General features: G+C 41.8%; 1 protein-coding gene and 1 long non-coding RNA gene across 5 annotated transcripts in view; one reads left to right on the top strand and one right to left on the bottom strand.

Annotated features, from left to right (window-relative positions):
- Positions 1 to 4807: 4807 nt before the first annotated feature.
- The window catches only part of MYH11 (myosin heavy chain 11), a 55856-nt gene continuing 38633 nt past the window's right edge, over positions 4808 to 22030 (top strand). For 3 of the 4 annotated variants that reach the window (XM_042827557.1, XM_042827558.1, XM_042827559.1), the window contains exons 1-3: positions 4814 to 4912; positions 10892 to 11250; positions 15866 to 16022. In XM_042827557.1, coding sequence (XP_042683491.1) covers positions 10909 to 11250; positions 15866 to 16022 — 499 coding nt within the window. In that variant the 5' untranslated portion in view covers positions 4814 to 4912; positions 10892 to 10908. Of the gene's footprint in view, positions 4913 to 10891; positions 11251 to 15865; positions 16023 to 22030 lie in introns of all 4 variants that reach the window. The other variant, XM_042827556.1, reaches the window with a different exon arrangement.
- The window catches only part of LOC122165017, a 31551-nt gene continuing 28884 nt past the window's right edge, over positions 19364 to 22030 (bottom strand). The window contains exons 5-6 of the long non-coding RNA XR_006170363.1: positions 20877 to 21172; positions 19364 to 19790 (exon numbers count right to left, since the gene is read on the bottom strand). This is a non-coding gene — a long non-coding RNA (uncharacterized LOC122165017). The remainder of the gene's footprint in view (positions 19791 to 20876; positions 21173 to 22030) is intronic.

Genomic DNA, 22030 nt, shown 5'->3' on the forward strand with positions numbered 1-22030 from the left:
CTAGGCTCTACTTTAATGTGAAACTGCAGAGAACAGCTACAGCTTTAAAGGAGAAGCTACTTTCATCCGTTTCAAGGCTCGGGAGTGAGCTGCTCCCCTGTGTGTGACTGGCAATGCTGATGGCTCCACATTTGCTTATTTATAAGTACGTCTCTCAGGACTGTTTCCAAGAGGAGAAGACATGTGCAAATTTATCTTAATCAAATCTTTCAATCTTTGGTAGCTTTGCATGAATTATAACTGACACTTGGGTGAAACAAGCAAATTCGTGTATGCCCTCAATGTTTGCTGTGTTACCACCACCACCACTAACACATTCAACCACTTAGATGGAGAGCCATCTGTATAAAACCTACATGGTATGCTGCCTTGCTGCTGGGGCTCTTTCCTGCCACACTGGTACAAATCAGTTTTCTCTCTTCATTCCTCTGTTTAATATTACAGCAGAAAAATAGTCTTTTAAGTTATTTATGAATGACTTTCATTTTGGAATAAGCTGGAAGTGCCTCTGTGGAGACTTGCAGAAATGAACTTTCACAGAGCATGGATATGATTGCTCTAGCCACAGAAGCTCCTGAATTTTGAACTTTGGTTTTCCAGAGGTTGTTTGTCCATAACCTATTTTTCTGTTTCTCATAACATAGTGGGTCAAAGTGTATTTGGAATTTGAATTGTCTTTTCAAGGGCAAGGAAAAGGCTCTGCTGAAAAACAGAAGCCACAACCTTCTATGCTATGCAAATCTGCCAGGGCAACCAAAGCCATTGTGTCTGCTTTCTATCTTCCCACCATAGATTGTACAGAAGCTGCTCAGGTGCCATGGAGCTGCCTGGAATTTTAGCTGCTGAAATTAGATACAATTTTTGTTCTCGTGAAAGAAGATAAGGGGAAGTTTGGTACTTGACCTTCCCCAGTAACACAGCTCAGCGTCCTCTTTGTCTCCACAGCCATGAAAGCAGAGGTTGTTACAAGGGTGTGCTTCAGTAAGCTTTTGAGGTAAAGGTGTGTATCTGAAATCAGAGTAGAAATTTGTTTAAAACAGAAAACTGAAAACCATTTTCTTCAGGAACTGCAGCTTCTGTCCATTGTCAAGATGCTGTGCTGGTACAGGAGCTGGAGTTGGTGCGTCTGCTTTGTTGTGCAACATGCATTTCACCTAATTGCCTTAATACCAACACATTGCAGATTTGGAGTTTTGGAATAATCTTATTTGAAAGTACAGTCATTGTACAAGCAAATTAAAATCAAATTAAAGTGTATTGCCCATGGCATTCATTTGTATAATGAAGCTTTGAAATATGTCTGTGAAAATATACTGGCCTAATTATTAATGTCTATCACTTGTCCCGAGAGAACCTGGAATCTGATCTTTCAAGATGTGGACATGCAGTGAGTTCTGTGAGTGCTGGACTGCCTTTACTTGCTTAAGAAGAGGAGGTGCAAATTCTGTACAAAATGGATTCTGTACAAAATGTACAAAACATTCCTTAGAAGTTTCAAGTAAGCGAGGCTGGTATTTAGATGAAAGTAATTCACAGTTGCAACTCCAGATTTTAGATGCAATTTACTTCTAGGTGAGCAAGGAAAAAAATTTTCTCAAACAACTTAAGAAGTTCTGTCTTGCTAAATTACAGACTGTAACATCTTGCACTGAGTGCCCTAATTCTTTCTACTGATACCAGAAAATGAGAAAAAGATACAAGGATTTAGAAGTTCCACGTTTTTGGTGAGCTGAATGCATTTCTGAATTTTATCAGAGTTAGAACAATGTAAGTGAGACTGTTATGCATGGGGGTTGCATCAAAAGAGGCTGTTCTTCGTCTGCATGTGATATCAAAAGTGGAGGTGACAAGGAGCCAGCATGGTTTGGTGTGAATATCAGATCTGGAAAGCACTTTGGAAGAACTTGATCCATGAGTTTCAGAAAGATTCTTTAATACCAAATATTTGCTCTCCCCTAAATTTAGAGGAAACTGTGTGCATACTCCACAGTGCTGTTTTGGAGGGATTCGTTTCTGTTGTGCATGGCAGAACTTTTTCTGTAAGCTTTATCAACAAGCCCCAAGGATTCAGTTGCACTTTCCTTCCTGAGCACGCTTTGTATCAAGCTGAATTTTGGTATTAGTAGATTGGTTTTCCGGAGGAGTGATTACCAGTTGGTGATCATGTTTAGGAAGAAAAAAAACCAAAAATATTTGCTCACTCTTGAAAAGATGCCCTTTCAGTAGCAGCCGATGAAGAACTGACATCTCTGCCTCACACACTTCACTTGACCTGAGTCCAGTACTAAGCACGTTTACCCTGAGCAGTTCCTGACTCCTTTGCCATGTCAGACTCCTCATGTCATTAACTGTCCTGGTTTGGATGCAGGCTGCCTCTCCTGCTGCAAAAGCACCACTCTGCTTCCCACTGCACACCAGCTCAAAGAAATATAGTCGATTTTTAAGTAAAATCATTTCTAAACAAACAATTTGCTTTCTTAACATTAGTTAAGAACCTAACTTATCACCATGATGTATTCCTCCTGTCTGCGATTCAGGTTACACATGGTGAGGCAGCTGAAAGCTCATTTATTTCCCTCTGAAGCCCTCTTTTTTTCCAAGCACAACATTTACTGTGCAGATTCAGGAGACAGTTAAAGGATGGGCTTTATTATTTCTAGAAAAGTAAATTTTAAAAAGCTTGTTTTCTTATAACAAAAGCACTGTCCACTGGGACTCCACTGCATTCAGTCTGATGCACCTTCAGTTTAAGAAGTACCACAGCGACAGGGAAACTCCAACCGGGGTATTTATTAGTGTGTGTATTCTTATGCTGACTTGTAAAAGAAGGTTGAAACCAAGCTTACACTTATCACTTCCCACCCCACACAGCTCAAAAGTGCAATTGTTCCAGGCACAGCAGGAATTTTTTTTTAAACTTTCCAGCTCGGTTTAATGTCACATCATACATCACCCTCCACCGCTGCCTCTTTAAACACACTACTTGGGCACCAAGCCTGCATGTGCACATGCAGTGGTTTGCGAACCAGCAGGAATAATTTCCACTCCTTTTTAAGCTACTATTAAAATGTATCTGGTTTTGTGAAACAGCTGGGTAGGTTTACAAGGAGCTTCTTAGGATAACTGTGATGAATGCCAAAAAGATCATGCTTTTCAGAGGATGCCCTTGCATTTCAGTATTTTCTGTCCATTACGTTCCTATGTAAAAGCTACGCTTGCAACAGAGAAACTGCAAAATGAATAGGGTAAACTCACAGTGAGGAGCTTTCTGCTAACAAAGGCGAGCTTCTTCGATTGACATCTGGATATCATTTCTCCTGGCTTCATTCCAACCCAGTCAAACACACATGAGTCTCATCTGGACACGGCTTTGCTGGACTGCAGTGCAGTGCAGCCCCCACCTCCTGAGGCAGACCCTCCGGTTTTATGCAAAGGCTGAAACCATGTAACTGCATGAGCACATGGAATGTTCACCAGCTTCTTACAATACAGCTGGAATTTCTGCAACGTGGTGGGGAAGGAGCCCTGATACTCTTCCACTCTCTCCTGTTTGCCCAGATTTGCTCATCACTGTCCAGTGTTGGAAACAGGGTCTGATGGTGCATATGGTCCATCACACCTGCAGGCACTGGTGCTTACACTGGAGTTTTCAGCCCAGCCTCCCCACGTAGGTATTTTCCTAGGATGCCAAGACCAATATAAGTCTCATCCATTTTCCCCAGCAGAGCATATTTTTTAGACACGACTGTTGTCAAGAGAAATTATTTCAGCCAGGACCGTGCTCTGATCCTTTGGGTATAAACCATATTTAGTCTGTTGCTGAGAGGGGGATGTTTCGGTATTTTGTGTTTGGCATGTTGATGGGAATTCCTAGAGGATCCTACTTTCCCTTTTTGGGATGTCTCCATCCCCAGGTCTCTCTGCACAAGGCTGTTGGCTACTCGTGGCAGGAGGAGGGGGGACAGCCAGGGACTGAAAGTTTCAGGGTTGTGAGGGAGGTTTGACGAGGAGCAGATCCCTCCCCAGCCCCAAGGCTGGTTTCACACTCCCTGTCCTCCTCTCCCCCCTCACACAGTGCTGCTGCCCACTCTTTCCACCACATCCCCATGGCTGGTCCCCCTCAGCTATTTATCACTTCTCTTCTTCCATTTATGGACAGAGGGAGGTATTCCTCATATATGAAAATGTATTTACGGTGCTTTCTTGGAAACTTTGCTGCATGCTGGCTGGCAAAAGAAACTTTGGCAAATCTGCTGGGAAACTGGGAAACATCCCTTGTATACCCCAGGAGCCAGGGAGGCTGACACCAGCCCCTGGTGCCCAGTGTCACGCAAACACGTGGAGACCCCAGAGCCACCCTTGCCACATCAGGAATGTCCCCCCCACATACACCAACCTGCCCCTCCACTCAGCTCCAAGAAAAGGCACTGAGGTAGGTAGGAATTCCCTGTGCCCCACAAGACCAGGGTCTGTCCTTTACCCTCAGCAGGGCAGAGAGGTAAGGATGCTGCCAAGGCAGGAAGGAGTTAAAAGGTCCATTTGCTTGGCCAAAGAGTTGCACCTCCAAGAACAAGCAAAAGCTCTGCACCTGAGGGCACCCCTCGAGGCCTTCCCAAAGGCAAGGGATTTCAGACCCAGTTTGCTTTGCTGAAGGGCAGATGGGGGCAAGGGTAGTGGTCCTGGGCTGGGCCCTGTTGGCAATGAGCTGCTTGTCTGAGACTGGGTGTTTTAACCCAGGTACTGGGAGGATTTTCCAGCAGGACGTGGTTTGCAGGGCCCCTCCCCACTGACAAGATTCTCCTCCTCTATATAGGGAGGCAGTGAAGGCTGCGAGGACTCGGACTGTCCCGGCTGGTGGCTGTACAGGTTCCTGACTCTCCAGTTCCCTCCCTGCTGCCCTACTCGGACAACTGTGAGTATGGGGAGGGGGGGAGGAGGGGGCAGCACACCCTGCTGGGTCGGGGCTGGGTGCTGCCACGCTGGAATGGAGCGGGGCGCTGAGCTGAGCACGGTGCTACTTTGACACGAGTTGCAGTGAATAACCCTGCAGGTAGCACACAAAGCAGAAAGAGAAGCAGAGATACCTATGCTCAAATGGCTGCTCCTGAGCTGAGTGCTGCTAATTGGGTTCTGCTTAAAATATGCTAGAGCAATGATGGTTTGTAAGCGTGCACAGACCAAGCTTGGTCCTTAGTTACTTCTAGCACTGCCACTGCCAGACCGAGCACTGGCTGCACTGAGCCTGCAGCAAGGTGCCAGCTTGCACCTTGTTATGCTGCAGTGGAGCACTGGGTATGGAAGACACCCACCAGATAAACTTTTGCAGTGCAATTCCTAAGCTGCTCAATGAACATATTACCAGATAGTATCATTCACCTGTCAGCTGGTTCTTTAAACAAGAAAAAAACACTCAAAGACTAGGAGAGGAAATCAAAACATTTTTGCAGAAGTACCTTGCTATTGAATATGTGCATTTTTAATATGCTGGAAATCAACTTGAAGTGAAGCTTATCTGATAGACTAATTTAAGTAATTTCAAATGCAACTTTCACACCTTTTTTTTTTTTAAAGGAATAATAAAGAAACAAACTTCAACAAAATACTGCCAGTAGGTTAAGAAGACAGTAGATGGCATCACTGTCATCTGAGAAGTTATCTGGCTTCTTTCACATACATATATATACGTGTGTATGCATATAAATATATATATTTGTGTAGATATGAGAGAGGTGCACATGTGTTTATAAGGAAGAAGCAATTTGAGATATTTTAAATATAAGGAAAATCAGAAGTTTTCCATTATTATCTAGTATGTATCTCTCAACGAAACCTTTCCTAAAGTACAATTGTATGAAGGCAAGCCCAGCTCTTCCCCTCAAGGTTTGGCCCTGGCAGGCAGCTTGCAGGATGATGCAGAGCCTGGTCTGGCTTCCCAAGCCCCCAAAGCTCTCATTTCCCACTAACACAGAAACCAAAAGGACAAAGCCTCAGAGGGCAGAGCACTTGCCTAAGCAGTCACTTCATTACTGCATGGTACTCCTCTGGCTATATTCACTTAGATGTAAACAATGATTTTTATTATCTCATTTGCAATTGACATGCTAGTCCCTAAAAGGTATTTGTTTTGAATTTGTTATCATTACATTTTTGTGGAACAGTGAGTATTGAGGAGAACATCGCCTTATATGGTAGCGTGCATGGACGTATGCAGGGATCCAAACTCTTTATAACTCACTCAGAATTAATAGTTGCAAATCTGTTGGCTTTTCTTTTCGTATGTTAATTTTAGAAGAAGCAAAGAATGAGAGGTAGCTTTCCAACTTGTGCGCAGCCTGGTTAACATAGCGATTATTTATGAACTCTGATGCAGAATCTGATTTATTTCGTAGAGCGATATTTGGGGCTACTGGAAGTCGCGGGTATTTTCCCTGTGAGGGAATCTATCCCCACATACTGGAATTCAAGTCTTTTTTCCTTTCTGCCCCCCTTCTCTCCAGTTTATAACACAATAACCTGGCCCAATTTCTCCAAAGCAGCAGAAGAGCTGTCAAGTGTCCCATCAGTGATGTAGACTTGCATTAAGGGAGGTGAGCACACCTGACAGGAGGGCAAGTCACTTTCAGACATGGATAGTGCATCAGAACCAGTCCTGTGAAATTACTGAAAATGCTCTCCCTTAAAAATACAGACTTCTGCTGTTGAGTAACTTTAAATGTACTGATGATAACCCCGTGTTAGATGAAATTGTCTGTGATGAGAGTGAGCATTTGAGGGATGGCCCCAGTGACCAAGGAAAAGCAGAAGGCCATCCAGAGGAGGGATGCCTCACAGTGCCTGTCATAAAGCTCAACTCTGGGGCGCCAGTCCAAAATGAACATCAGTTGATCAGGATTCACCCCTGGATTATTTTTATTTTTTCATTATTTCTCCCCATAGCTTAGCTATGCTCAGCTGGGTGATTCAGCTGGAAAAATGAAAGGCAACCTGAAAAGACTTCCACAGAGTGACTGTACCTCAGGAGGTGCATTATGAGTCAAGAAGCAGGTTATGGCTACATCCTTCCATCAGAAACCACTATAAGAGCATGACTTGTTTTCTGAAAATAATTCACGTGTGAATCCACTGTTTGGATCATTTTTCCCTGAACAGCCATGATAAGCTTTTATACTGACATTCACATCCTGCAGAGGAAGGGAGAAGTGTCCCTTATTATCTCATTAGGATAACAGCAGTCCCTTTAAGCTCTGACCCAGGAGGCAATTCTGCTTAGCCAATAACCTTTTAATTAAAGAGCACTTCCTGGAAATATTTATACTTTGTCCTTGGAATAATATACTCAGGATAAACTAATTGTAAAAACAGCATTCAAATTCCATCACCAACATTATAAGGGAAAGAACAATGAAAATCAGCAGCAGGGCAGAAGAAGGAGGAATAGAAAATAAGTTATGGAAGTGTGCATGCCCCTGTGTTCGTGCATGTTAGGAGTTTGAACAAGCATAGCAGATTCATCCAGCTCTTGGTGTAATTTGGCACTTTTCTGAGGCAAAAAACCTTTATGTAAGTAATATTTTTTATCACTGCTTTTCCTTCTCCTTTCCTCAGGATAGCTCACTTCTGGGTACAGAACAGGCTTTGCTCTTGCCCTGAAGATCTGTGCTATCATCCTCCTGAAAGAACAGATGAGAACCTCATGCAAAGTTTGCACTGATATTTAATTTCCTTTTCCCTTAGCCAGCTCTATGGATGAAACTCAGGGGCTGGCCAAAGGGGCCGGCTCAGTTTTGCCTTCTCAGGGAGCATTCTCAATGGCCAGTCTTCCTCTGTTACCCAGTTTCCCAACATCAGTCATGCTGGACCAGTGTAGTGCAGTATGGATCAAAGATGGACCTGCAGGCTTACTGCCAGTTTTGATTCAGAAAGCTTCAGCACCTCATTAGGACAAATCTGCCAGTGGTGCTCATCTTATGCACTTTCTATTTAGAAAACTTCACGTCGTTACTATGCTTATTAATCTATAACAGAATTTCCTTTATACTACAGCTGTACTCAGCAACTACTCAAGCTTCATTCTCAGATTCCAGATCATCATTCATGAAATCTTTTTAGTCAAATCAGTGTTTCTTCCTTGGTTCAGACTAAATATTCCCTATTTCTTGTAGAGAGTTTGTTCTCACCGTGTTTAAACTAATATCCTTGACTAATATCTTGACTATGAACAGTCAAGTACAGTACTTAGATCTGAACAAAAACTCATATTCCCAAGATTTGCAGTTCATTCCATCTCTTAGACCTTACAACCTCACCTAATTTTCAGAAAGATGAAATTTAAATACAAGGTACAAAACTTTTTTTTCACAGGAAGCTCTGTGTTACCAGGAAAGAGCTTCCCTTGGTCCCTGAGCAACAAGAAAAGCAAAGAGCAGTTGAGTCATCCCCACTGATGGCATGCTTTGTAGCAGGCCAGCTGTTTTGTCTTTGGTTGAGTTTTTTAGGTGAATGGTCAGGACAGTTTCCACCATCATCACTTTTGGGCAGCCTCCAAGTAGCAGGATTTGATCCCATGAAACTCAGCTCTGCAATTCAGTGTAATTTTCTGGTGTTTCTGATGGCAATATCAAATTCAATATGGATGTGCTGCTACTTGGAACTTACCCAAGGACATCTCAATCCAACCTTTTGGGGCAATTCCCTAGCTCTCTTCTCTGGGTCTAACCAAAATCCTCTCACCTCTCCACAGCATCTCCTTCCATGCTACTGGGGCAATAGGGTGTCTCTGCTACTGCAGCAGGAACAGAGGCTACGGCATCTCTGCTGCTCCCCTAACCCTGCTTCTGCAGCCCTGGGGATGGTTCCTCCATCCAGCTGCCTTCACCCTGCAGATGCCAGCTGGAAAGCTCTGCTGGAGAGAATACCATCTCCATTATTGGAACTGTGCAGCTCTACCAGCCCTCTTGGCAGCAAGGGAACATTTTCTGCTTTAATCCGCACAGAGGTCAAATAGTTTCCTCTTGCAGCTCTCTTCCAAAAATCCCTTGGGAGCCAACAAAGGGCTACATCCTACAGAGCTTCCTCGCAGGGACTCAGGGCAAGGAATACCATGCATGGCGAGTGGCAATGCACAGAACCAAGCCTGTTCACTTCTCATCCCACTTGCCCACCTCACCGCATGCACTGAGCGCTCACAAGTGATTTGGGTGAACTTTCCTGCTGGAGTTTTTCCAGGTTAAGTGTCACTAGAACATGTACATTTAGAGGAGAGCTGTTTTCTCTTTAGATGTGAGCCTTTTCAAGGGAGTTTAAAGAGGCAGGGCATCTTATTTCCACTGCATTTCACTGAGGTATCACCTAAATTATTTCATCACTTCTGGAATCCTAGATTTGTTTTTAAGGCTTTAGGCCACCTTCTGCATGATCCATACTTCTCTCTCAGACCTCTCGCACACTTTGGCCTTGCAAAACAATTTTAATCTGTGGGAAGGTTTTGGGGACAAATATTTGGAAACCACTCTCTGATACTCCCAGAGTACAGGGCGTCCATTTGGCCTCGTACACAGAGCTTTGCAAATATCATTCTGCTTATGGGCTCATTGCTGACATCTTTAGCAGTCAGTTCTCCAAAGTCCCTCAAGACTTGTGTTTGTTTGAATATTGTAAATGTTAAATTCACTCTCAATAAGGAAATGAAACAGCCTCCGTCTCCTGGAGATGTTTTTCTCAGCCACGCTCTTCCCCACTCCCTAGAGCTGCCTTCCCTGCTCTGCTGCACAGCAGGTTTCCTGACTAGCACCACTTCTTTCCTGCTCTGTAGCAAACTACAAGACTTCTGTTTACTCCTTTTCTCATTGAGTACTTAGGAATGCTCCAGCATTAATCAGCCCAGCTGCTGCAGCTACATCTTGATTTCCAATGGGAAAAAAAAAAAAGCTGCTGCCTCCCTCCCGAACACAGTGCAAAACAGCCAGAACCCTCCCATGGCTCCCACCTTCAGAGCAGATACATCCAACAACTTATCCATGTGCGCAATGCTACATGCAACTGCACGACACAGATGCATCATCCTTCCAATCTGAGCATCACAGTTCAGGGTATCTAATAACTGACGTAACTTCAGAACTTGTTTTATTTTCTCCATTTCTTAAGTTGTGGATATTAACCCTTCATAAATGGTCAGCTCTCACTGTATGAGCTACAGAAAGAGAATAACTCTAACTTACTTCTCTTTCACCAGCACTACTGATTACAGTGGCATTTTTTTCTTGAGTTTGCTTTCAAGTTTTTTCTTTTGATCTTCTCTTAATCTTGTTTCTTCTCCAAATGAAATGATATTAGAGCAATTGGGAATGGTCCTTAGCAAGAAAAAGTTTGTTTCTGTTCTTTCTGGAACGCAACCTGGGAATTGTTCTTCTATGAATTATTTCATTATTATGCTTGTATTTCAGCACACACCCAAAACTGTTTCAGCAATGGTGACTTTTGAATATATCAAAGTTAAATTAACTTTGTGATGAATAAGAGATGAGGCTGGAAAAAGCTGTTCAGACGGTGCTCTTGCTGCAGTCCTGACAGTCTAATGCATAAGTGCTAATTGTGTCTTACTTTTCTCTCCAATCTTCTGTACAACATAAACAAAATGAGGGTACTTAGCTCAGTTATTTAATGTCCTAAAGATTTTGAGTTAGATGATTTCAGACACAGTAACAAAGGAATGAGATCAGATATTTAAATATGATTCTGCAAGGTATTTAAACCCAACAGTATCTGTGTGGAAAAGTAAGATATGACCCAGGACTTGCAGTAATTAGGATCTACCACATGGTAAAGATGTTTTGCTTGGAACACCTCCACATTTACTTCTCTTTTAAAGCAGAATATTTTGCCTCTTCAACAGGTAACTACTGAGTCAAAATGTCTCAAAAACCTCTCAGCGATGATGAGAAATTCCTCTTTGTGGACAAAAACTTCGTTAACAACCCTCTTGCCCAGGCTGACTGGTCAGCGAAGAAACTGGTTTGGGTTCCATCAGAGAAACATGGATTTGAAGCAGCAAGTATCAAGGAAGAGAAAGGGGATGAGGTGACAGTTGAACTGCAGGAAAATGGAAAGAAAGTGACACTGAGCAAGGATGATATCCAGAAGATGAACCCTCCCAAGTTCTCCAAAGTGGAGGACATGGCCGAGCTGACATGCCTCAATGAAGCTTCAGTGCTGCACAATCTAAGGGAGAGATACTTCTCAGGCTTAATTTATGTAAGTAGGTTTTATCTTGCATGCTACCATGTCCCATCACAAACAAAGCGGATCCCACCTGCTGTCTGGGATACAGTATTTGTGTATAACTTGGCATGCAAGTCTGTACCCCTCAGCAACAGGATCCTAAACCAAAAATGCATTTCAGTGATGTTTTTTTCTCCACGACTCTTCTGCTTTATTACTTTTTCCTCTTTATTCAACTAAATTAAAACACATAACGGGTTTCTTCCCCAAAGTTCGCTAATTATGAAATGATGTTATTGACTTGGAGAGCATCCTCTGATAGTTAAACAGCAGTCCGGCTGCTTTGAAAATCATGACTTCAAGGAAATCTGATCAAGTTTTCAGTCCATATGCCCCAACAGTAACTTCAAAAAAGAACACATGGAAAAGCCAGGTTATATAGTCTTTTCCCAGGCAAACTACCAATGAAATGCAATGGACAAGTTCTGGTTTGGTGGCTGCTTGAATAAAACCTTATGTTTGACTAAATGAAAAATCGCACTGTAATTCAATCAAAAGTGCTCATATCCTTCAAAGACAGCATCTACTAGGGCTTTTTTTTTTCCCCTTTGTTGGTCAACTTACAGATTAGAGAAGGCTGGGTAAATTCTAATCTCTCTGTGCTCATGTGATTCAGGGCCCAGATTTCTCTGCTTCCCATTTCACACAAGAGTGTTAACATAATCATGTTTTGCCATTAATAATCTGTATCAGTAGTCATCAAACTGCACAATAAAAGAAGCCAGGAAATTTCCATGGGATTTAGCTGTTACCTTTGATGCTACATGGAGGATCCCTACGTTGTGTTGTAGAGAAGTAAGCAACAAATTCAATCCATGGAAATTTTACTTGCATGACAGACCACTAATGAGTGAAAGTAAGCACAGAGCTTAAGTAATGTGGTTTCAGAGGCAGGAATAGAACTCTCTTTAATTTGAAGAATGCTAAATTGGAAGGTAGGAAATGACGCAGAAAATAAAGATGGTTATATATAGTTAAATAAAAAAACCCCAACATTTAATTGTTATGCATAACTTGATAGAGCTAAAGCTGAAGATCTTTCCTTCAGGAATCTATTTAATGCATGTCATCAAGATGCCTGAAAGATGCCTAAATGCTCTCAGCATTTAGATTCATTAGATTCTATGCCCACAGGTGAACAGAGGGAGCTGTGTGTTATAATACTAGAGCTCAAAATGTTGTTTACTACGATGGAATTTGTCTGAAAATGTTTTGCATTGTTGCAAGATTTAAAAGGAATTACTACAAGTGTAGATGGATAAAATGAGAAGGAGATGTTTTTGTTTGCTTGTTTTGTCGGTTTTTTAGGAAAAAAAAAAAAAGACCAGATGTTTCAGGACTTCCTGTTCGTTTACTTTGAGGAGTTTAGTGGAACTCTCTCATCCTACAAGAAGTTCATTTACTCGCATCATCCACTTTTGAAAAGTTAAAATTTGTTTTCATGGAGTCAAACATCAAAGCATATCTGAAATTAAGCTCTCTCTCTCTCAACAAGATTTTAAGACAGTGATTAATTAAGAGTTACAAAAAAAAAAGAAAAAAAAAAGAGTTACAATTCTAAATTGTAATCCAAATAGTATTTTCAGGAAACCTAAAACTGTTTTAAATTGTCCAGCCTTGTCCTACTACACACCTTTTGGGGAAAAAAAAAAAAAATGTGTGGGAGGGATATAAACAGATATTTTGGCTTTGTTCTCCTCTACTTGCAAAACAAACTGTAAACCACCATTTCCTCTCTTTGCCTTGGCTGCCTACATTGCCTACCTTGGAATCCCACACATACAATGAAAACTTGACCTTACTGTTCTTCCCTTTAGAGCACCACTGATGCAGGTGGGGATTCCCAATCATGCTATAGAAAAAAAATTTCAACCTAGCTGAAACAAACAAACAAAAAAGTCTCACAGCAAATCATCTCTCCTTAGGTTTAAAGTAAATATTATTAAATCAGAGGAAGTAAAAAGTGTGCAATAATTCAAAGTAACCATCCACTGGAAGAACACCTTGACCTTTTTCTTTGATGGAGTTAAGAAAGAACAAAAAGTGCTTTGCTACTAACTCACATTTCACACTGCTGAGAACAAGCAGAATCTGCTTTGTCCAGTCACAAATGAGACCAGAAATGACAGTATGAGCATCAATGAAATAGAAACTCAATTTGAGAGCATAAACAAGTTTCTTGTACCTGCATTCATAGGCACTATGCATTCAGCCTTTGCTCAACGGTGTAAAATTGTCTATAGGAAACTATACATTATGTTGGAGCCAGTGTTGGGATACTTCTGCCCAAATGTAGGCACTAACAACTAAGATGTATGTATTTGCATAAGTCCCTCTTAACCATCAGTGGTGATGTGCAAAGGACAGCAATCCTGTTGGACACTATCCCTAAGATACCATATCTTGCCCCCAGGTTCTCCAGGGATGGACACGACTGCAGATCCCCATCCCTGGGCAGGCCAAACCTCAGGAGAATAATCCAAAGCACAGATATTTCAAATCCCACTTTCAACTCCATGCTTGGCTAACTGGCTTCCTTGACTTCAGAACACTTTATATTAATCTGTTTTCCCCAGATCTTTGTAGAACATCTAGAGCTGTGAGTGGGAAAGCAACAAAGCCAGGTTTACCTCCCACAGGTGAGAGGAGGTATCAGTTGCAATCCAGTTAGAAATGGGGATGCCCAAACTTCATCGGCTCAGGCTTTTTTTGGAAGTGGCTCTGGCCAGCCTGGTCTGCTGGTTGGTGACCCTGCCCACAGCAGGAGGGTTGAAACTAGATAATCATTGTGGTCCTTTTCAACCCAGGCCATTCTATGATTCTGTGATGATTCTATGATTTTTTCCTGCTTTAAAAATCTGCTTCTTGTGTCTCCAAGTTGGCGTTTAGGCATGCAAGTGGGTAACTATTTAGAGACAGTTAGACTTTGCATGATGAAAGTCAGAAAGATATCTAAAAATCTCAGTGAAGTGAGACCTAAGTAACTTCCTGAATTGAACATTTATTCTTTTACTTACTTGGATATTAGTACCTGAGTATATATAGCACATCTACTTCAACTGAAAAAATATCTTATTTTACTTCCCTTAAGGGCCTAGTGGTCATTTTGTCTTATGTAAGATGCACAGCCATTTTTCAAGTGTGTTGACCATACGAAAGTTCATTTTAACACAGTTAGCACAGAGTTTTGTCCTAAACTCTGTCATCAATTAAAAGCCAGCGTAGCAGTGATTTACCCTCCCCAAAGGTTGGGGGACTTGGGGACATCAAGAGCGAGTGAAGGTGCAGTCACAATGCTGTAAAGGTTGGAGATGCTCGGAGCACCCCACGCGTTCTGCCCAATGCGGGGCACCCAACTGCTCCTCACCGCCATGAGCTGATGGACGCTCTCGCCCTGTTTGCTCAGTACCATATAAAGCTCTCAGGCTGTGCCGAGACCGTGTTGTGCCATTTCCTAATATGGTCAGGAAAGGGAAACCCCTGTGCCCAGATCCAAGCCTTTGAGATGGCATTTTACAGTCCTGTGCTATCCTTGTTCCTGTGGGGGAACTGAGGCAGCTTGAGCTCAGTTAGACACAGCTCTGAGGTTAGGGCAAGGTAGCACTGCACAGTGCAGCGCTCACTCATGAACTGCGGGAATCCAAACAACTTACGTCCAAGTCATAAAGGACAAAAGTTCATTTGTCTCAGACTGGTGTCATTTCAAAAAATAGTAGCCAAAGGCTGACTTAAGGGCTGCAACTATCATTTCTTTTTCTTTACTTATTTTTTGTGTTTGTTTACTTTGCTCACTTTTAGTAACTGTTGTAATATACAGCATTTCATCTATTATCACTCACTAATATTTCTGTTCCAGTTCAGTAAGTTGGAGCTTCCTGAGACAAAGGATGTTTTTTAAACCTAACAGTTGGATGAATAGCCATCAGCTGGTGTCCAGTGTTCTTGCTTGTTTATGCATCCATTTTTACACGAATACCTTCAGTAAACTGAACACATAAAACAGATTTTTTTCTTGAATCTCTTACAGAAATTGTTGCTTATTGAAGGTATACGGCCATTCTGATAAGAGATCTGTTTGGAACTGGAGTAATTTTTTTCAAAGACTCACATCAATCATTACTGCTGTGTGGTGGTTATATGCCCAACATAAACCCACACTTCCGATCTAAGATTTAAGAATTTGATATCTGCCTGAGCAAATAACATTCCAGCACACAAATACATGTATAACGGAACATTCTGAAGCATTGTAGTCCCTAGCTCATCACAAATAAAGGTGATTCACTACATACCAAAAACAACTGAAATAAAAAAAGCATGCAGCGTTACATCAAAGCAGAGCGTTTCCACAAGCAGAAAAAATGACATACTTTCTGTCAGTTTCCTTATTAGAAACAATTATTTATGCACTTGGAAGCTGCACTCATACACATACATACAGAAACTGCCACTTCATTTGTCATACTAAATTGAGAAAATAATTGTTTTTTGCTAAAATCCTGTTGGTTCAGTGCAGTTGATGCCTTGTGTCCCAGTCTAGATACAGTACACAACACTAACTCCCTTTTTTACTTGAATTTCATTGCAGACTTATTCAGGTCTCTTCTGTGTTGTGGTAAACCCATACAAACAGCTGCCCATCTACTCAGAGAAGATTATTGACATGTACAAGGGAAAGAAGAGGCACGAGATGCCGCCCCACATCTACGCTATTGCAGACACAGCCTACAGGAGCATGCTGCAAGGTAGGCAAGTTCTTAGAAATCACTGCACTTTAACGTGAGAGAAAACAATGTACTGCTGCATGTGTGCTCCCTCAAGAAGCACAGTCAGAAAAGCTGTGATACACAGGGAGACATGGGCTTTCAAGAAGTTTCAGAGGAATTCTTTGGCAGGAACGGCACTCCACAAACACTGACTCAAAAAGGAAAAACAATCCTTTTACCCATCTGTGTCGAGGCATGTGGGAAGGTTTCAAAGTTGAGCAAATAGTTTTGGCAAATACGGGCATGGAAAACGCTCCCTTTGCACCAGTGGAGACTATTCCAAAGTTAGCTGCTAAGGCTGTTGTATCTGTCAGCATTGCTCCTCGCTCTCTCCTAGTAAGCAGATTGAATTTGGGGCTACTGTTAGTACAGTGCTAATGCTTTGGAGTCTTTAGTTGAGATGTGCTCTGTTTTCTAATGGAACAGCAGTGGAAAAGCAGACCCCAAAGCATATAATGAGACCTTAAAAATAAGTAGGGAATTTCTGCTTTGAATACTGACAGGCTAAGGAGATTTTGTCCTAAAGAAAGATCATTCATTTAGAGATAAAAACGCTACATCAATGACCACGCAAGGCTGCAATATCTACAGAATGCAGGGACGTGACTGGCTGCTATCTCACAGCAGCCACGGGTGCTCTGGGGAACCAGGAGGCTGCAGAACACTTTGAAATGTAAATCTCCATTTGAGGTCTGTTCCTGCAAAAGTTTTGCCCTATAACTGTGGTTCAGCAAGATTTCCAAACTCAGCCCTGAAGCTTAGGGCTGCCTTGTTTTAAGTTTAAGGATTTAAGGGTATAGGGCTTATGGATTTTTGGTCTGACGGGAAAAAATGATTAACGGCATCTGAAATGTCAGTTTAGCTGCTAGATAAATACCCAGCATTGACTTCTTAGCAACGTTTACATACAAACAGAGAACAGCAATTGCTATGGAGATACTAATCCATTCAAAACCATTTTGCACTTTATCTAACCATGATCCTGGCACACACTGTGATCACAATGATTGCAGCACTACTGTAGTTGAAATCTGAAAGAAATAAGTTGACTAGATCTTAAGATCAGTCTGTTCAGAACATTGCAGATGGTTCATGTTGTTGTAATTCAAGGCTCAGAGTAGACAAAGTATGTGATAAGCCTCTGTGCTGTCTAATTTGACCAACCACCTTTCAGACTTCTGCTGTCTTTAAATATCAACCAAATCTCTATTATTTTGGAACAAACACTACATAAGGATACACGCACCAATGGTGACAGATACCGAAAGCATAAAAACAGGTTTTTTCTCCCTAGAGATGTCTTGAGTACTTTATGTATAACTGCAGCGTTAACAAAATAACCCAGATAACAAAAACCACCTGAAGATCATTTACTTACGTAAGTTGATCAGCTAATTGTAACTTTGGCTTCTAACCTTAGGATCTTACATTTTCAGACATGTAAATACTTGAAATATAATAAATTCAACTCTAAAATTTGCCTTAAAATATCAACATTTTTTTCTTCCTGTCACTTATGGTACATTTCTTTTCTGGAGCAGTATCAATTTTATCACCCACAGGCAGAAGGAGGCAGAATTACAGTGCAACAAAGGAGGATCAATAAAGCATCAATAACAGACGTACTGAAATCAGACATTCCTCCTTACTGTAACAGCAAGGACAGGTATATAAAAAATGTTTAGGGCTGAGAGGACAGGTTTAAGCTTTTAGAATAACATGATGCATTGAATCTCATTTAATGGAGCCCCAGCTGAAAGAAACTTACTTGGTAGAAGCAGATCCTTGAAAGCTTCAGCCATCTATCTGCCTTGCAGATCAGGTGTTGATCTCTGTCCTCTGCATACAGCACTTCTGAGGGTTCTGAGCAGACCCTGCTGTCAAAGCAACTTTCTTTCCTCAAAGCCTTTCAGCAGTGAGCCTCACGGGAGCTATGCAAGAAGTTCAGCAGTACCCTTCTCGTTCAGCACAGAACTCTGCTATTTGTCCCCAAAAGTGGGATGAAGGAAAAGTCAACTAAGAAAGTGCTGCAAGGTAGCGACAGGGGAAAAAAAGGAATGTCATACTGCATCTACTACTGAAAAATAAGGATTGTTTCAGTGTAGCCGTATATATCATTTTCCTTCTTAAACTGAAACTAATTTCAGTTCTCTGCCTGATCCCAACATCATAAGGACCTCTTTCACTCTTCCTCTCTCCTGTTGTTCCTAAGGTGGTCTTTTGAAGCCACCTGAGCATGATCACCCTTCGCTGCAGTCATTAACTGCTTCTAGAACAGCCAGGATTTAGCTGTGCCTCCCAGGTTGGGAGGAGAAGGCAGTACAAGTGGATGCTTTCCCTTCTTTCTGTTCACTTTTTTGGTGCTTGGAATGTTCTGACTCCACCAATTCTTGGTGGATCTTCATACCTTATGATTCATATGTCTTTTCTGGAGGAAACCTTCCTGATAGAAAAAAGGAAGGGGAGAACAAATAGGAAGGAAGGGGAAAGAAAGGAGGAAGGAACAGACCATAAGTTGAACTTCAAGAGAGACACTTCCATTACCTCCTCCTAACCACACACAGCTGGCACAGCAGCCAAACCCTTCCCACAAGAACTTGCATCACAAGCCCAGGACACCCACGCTTCACTTGCTTATTTACTTGCACATGCAGTTTTGGAGTCTCTCCATCTCTGAAGAGGGCCCCAGTTGCCTTTAAAGCTGAGCTTTTGTTTGGAAAAACAGACTCATGTTTTGTGCATAAAACTAAACCAAAGCTTAATATAACTAGTTATGTAGCCAAACTGTATTCATGCTGAGGTGGTGAGAGTGGGCAGCAACATAATAGAGTGCGTGTGTATGCAATCCATATGGACAGAGTGCTTCATGGGACTTTGTAAGCACGTTTGTAAAGGGAGTATAAAGAGAGATTTGTGTTCATGAACTTGTATCAAGGCACTGAATGTTTTCCTTAAGAAATGTCAATATTACTCCTTATCTAAGAAACTTCTTGCCAAACTAAAATATATCTTAGGTTCATAAGACTGAAGAATTACATTCTAGTACTCTCTGATCAGGACTCCCTGGCCAAAAGCAGTCAGCTTGTTCAAATCCTGGGCTACCTCTATCAACAAATCAAGCCATGGTATCTGCCAATAGCTGGTCCTATTGCAAGTTCATCAGCTGGGGATCAGAACCCTTCACATTCAAACCCTCTGTTGGCACAAACGTCCAGCATGTGCTCCTCCTCTGCTTTCAAGACTTACTTGGTCAATGTATTCATTAGAGATGATGTTCAAGTCCCATCAAAGTTGTTCTTGTAACAACACAGCCACTGTTAACAGAAATCAAATAATTGGAGACGATCATAAAAAAGTCCGCTTATATTTCTTTACTGACCTCTATACCTGTGTTATGGATGCAGTGGCTTCTCATTGCAGTTGCAATAGCACTGCTCAGTCGCTGCGCAAAGGGCTCAGCCTCCTCATCCCAATACTCCCAGCACCGTCCTCATGCAGTCTTCACATAGAAACGGCCCAGCTAATAATCATTCCTTGATTTTGCTAGCTTCATTTTAGGGTGGGTAACTGCAGCCTGGTGTGCAGTGTGGCTGCACAAAGGCATGATGCAGCACACGAGAGGGCACCATGGTGCAGGGCAGAAGAGCCAGAGGTGGGTGGATGGATGGATGGCTTCTGCAGCACTGCCAGATGCCAGTGATAGTAGTCCAGTGAGGGTGGGTAATTTGCTGCCTTCTGCTATTGTCTCTGCAGGTGGCAAACAGCAAATGTGTGATAAGCAGCACAAATAAGGAAGGTCAGGTTGTGTAGCAGTAATAACAGAAATATTTTTTCATGTGGAAGATTATGCTTTTATTACATGCTCTGAATAATACTGAGAAGACATATGGAGGCTTTCTTCAACTCCAAGAAGCTTATCTATTTTCTGCAAAGCCATTTTCATGAAAGCACTTTGTAAGCAAGCTTGAGTTAAAGATGGAAAAACAAACAACCTTGTATCTACTTGGAGGTTTGGGAGGAAAACACAGTTCCCAAGGTCCTAGAAAAGGAAGCTGCATGAAAACCCAGCTGTTTACTGTGTCCTTAGCAGGACCATACAGAAATGTTCCCTTTAGTCAGGACAGTTATTAACAAATGTAAAGAAGCAGTGAGTGAGTGTTGGAGCTTGGCTTCAGTCTGTTCTTCCCTTTTATGGTAAAGCTGCCAGCTTGCTGCTTCATTGTGATAAACCATCTGATTTTGTTTGTGATTAAGCAGAACTAGCGTGTCTATTGAGAACAGAGGGGCATATGATTCCTACAAGCAAACTGGAGGTGTTTGGTGAAAAAGTGTAGCGTATTCCAGAAAAAAAAAGTCCATTTCATGGTCTTGGAACTTTCTTGGTCATGGAACTTGATGGGACTTAGGAAAGCTGGTGGATTTTAGACAGTGAAGTATGTCTGCTTACTATTAAATATTCGGGAGAAAATCCAAAAATGTCCAAAATGTTTAATATAGACATACAGGGGGTGAATGTCTTCCAAGTAGTAATGTATTTTTTAAAAAAGGTATTAACCATAAAGATATTGGAACATACAAGATATTTTGTTACTTTGTGAGCCCCAGAAATTATGCTTATCAAGTTTTATTTTGTGCAAGTGATTTTCTCTGCTAAATCTACCCACATAATGTTTCAGTGTCCCAAAACAGGACAGAATCCTTCCTATAAAAAATAAAAGATTTTGGAACAGAAATAGAAGCAATCAATTTGGAGAGTCCTGGAAAACAAATGAGGCAGGCATTGCAGCTCAAGACAAAGCAGAATAGGATTTGGTTTCCTGATTTCATCCTTACCTTTGCAGTATGTTGAAACTTTTGAAGGAAATGGAGCAGTGCTGCATATTCTCCCTCCATGAATGCACATTGGCCAGCATGTCAGTGGGAGGTTTTGCAGGTCAGACTGCACAACTTAGCAACATAGCCCTTATTACTGCAGGACTTTATAAGGCTGCCAACTGCTTGGGGCATTAGGAAGGGATAAGTCCGGTGACCAAGAGCGGAGTCTTTTCCTTCTGCTTCCTCACAGACTTCTCCAAGAAAGCCATAGGGCTGCCTGCTTACAGGGAACATTTGGATTGCACAGCCGCGGTCTTCGAAGGCATTACAAGGAAAAGATGAAAAAAAAGAAAAAACAACATAGTTTTTCTTTTCCCTCCAAGAACTCCGAGTAGCCTTCAGGCTAATTGTTATCAGAGTCACACAGTGCACATGCACAAATGCCTGTGGTGCATACCTTCGTATATGACACGATCAATAGGGGTATATCACTTACTGGGAAGGGAAAGGGGGAGCAACAGGCAGAGAAATGAAAAAATACTTGGCTTGCAGGAATATTACTTTTTCTAATGTCCCCTGAGCTCAGAATTTCCACTGGCAACTCTGTATCAAGAAGTCACTTTTATTTTCTTTATGATATTTATGGGTTTGTGATGTAACATCAATATATGCCAATGGTTTCTATTTACACAGCAGTGTATTTTTAGCAAAAATTCTACTGTGTTCTCATTTTTTTAATTTTAAAGAAAGCCAAGTTCAGTGAAAAATAAACACTGCGCACAGCTCCCCTCATCCAAAATGTGTATGTGGAAGAGTCCTGCAGTGTTGACAAATCCTCCAACAGCAGTGAAATGATTCATTTTGTACCAATTTACCAACCAAAGCAGTTAAGTGGTGCCATTTTCTGAGCAAGGGATCAATGAAGCAATTGATGTTACAACACCGGTTTGAACGTTAATGAGAAACTGGGAGTAAATACAGTTATTTAGTATCGTTAAGCCAAAGCAGAATCCACTACTGCTTTTCCTAGGCTGGCTGTGGTCCAGGCAGCAATTACAACTTGTAAGCTTAATAGGCTGAATTTATCTCTATTATCTTTGTGCAGTACAGAAAGCTTGTTTATCTCATGCCATTTATTACATGCAAGGTCAGCGATAAGGGTAAGCAACCAG

Source organism: Centrocercus urophasianus, unplaced genomic scaffold, assembly GCF_019232065.1.
Source record: "Centrocercus urophasianus isolate 14NV4802_14NV808 unplaced genomic scaffold, USGS_Curo_1.0 seq_29, whole genome shotgun sequence".
Lineage (NCBI taxonomy): Eukaryota > Metazoa > Chordata > Aves > Galliformes > Phasianidae > Centrocercus > Centrocercus urophasianus.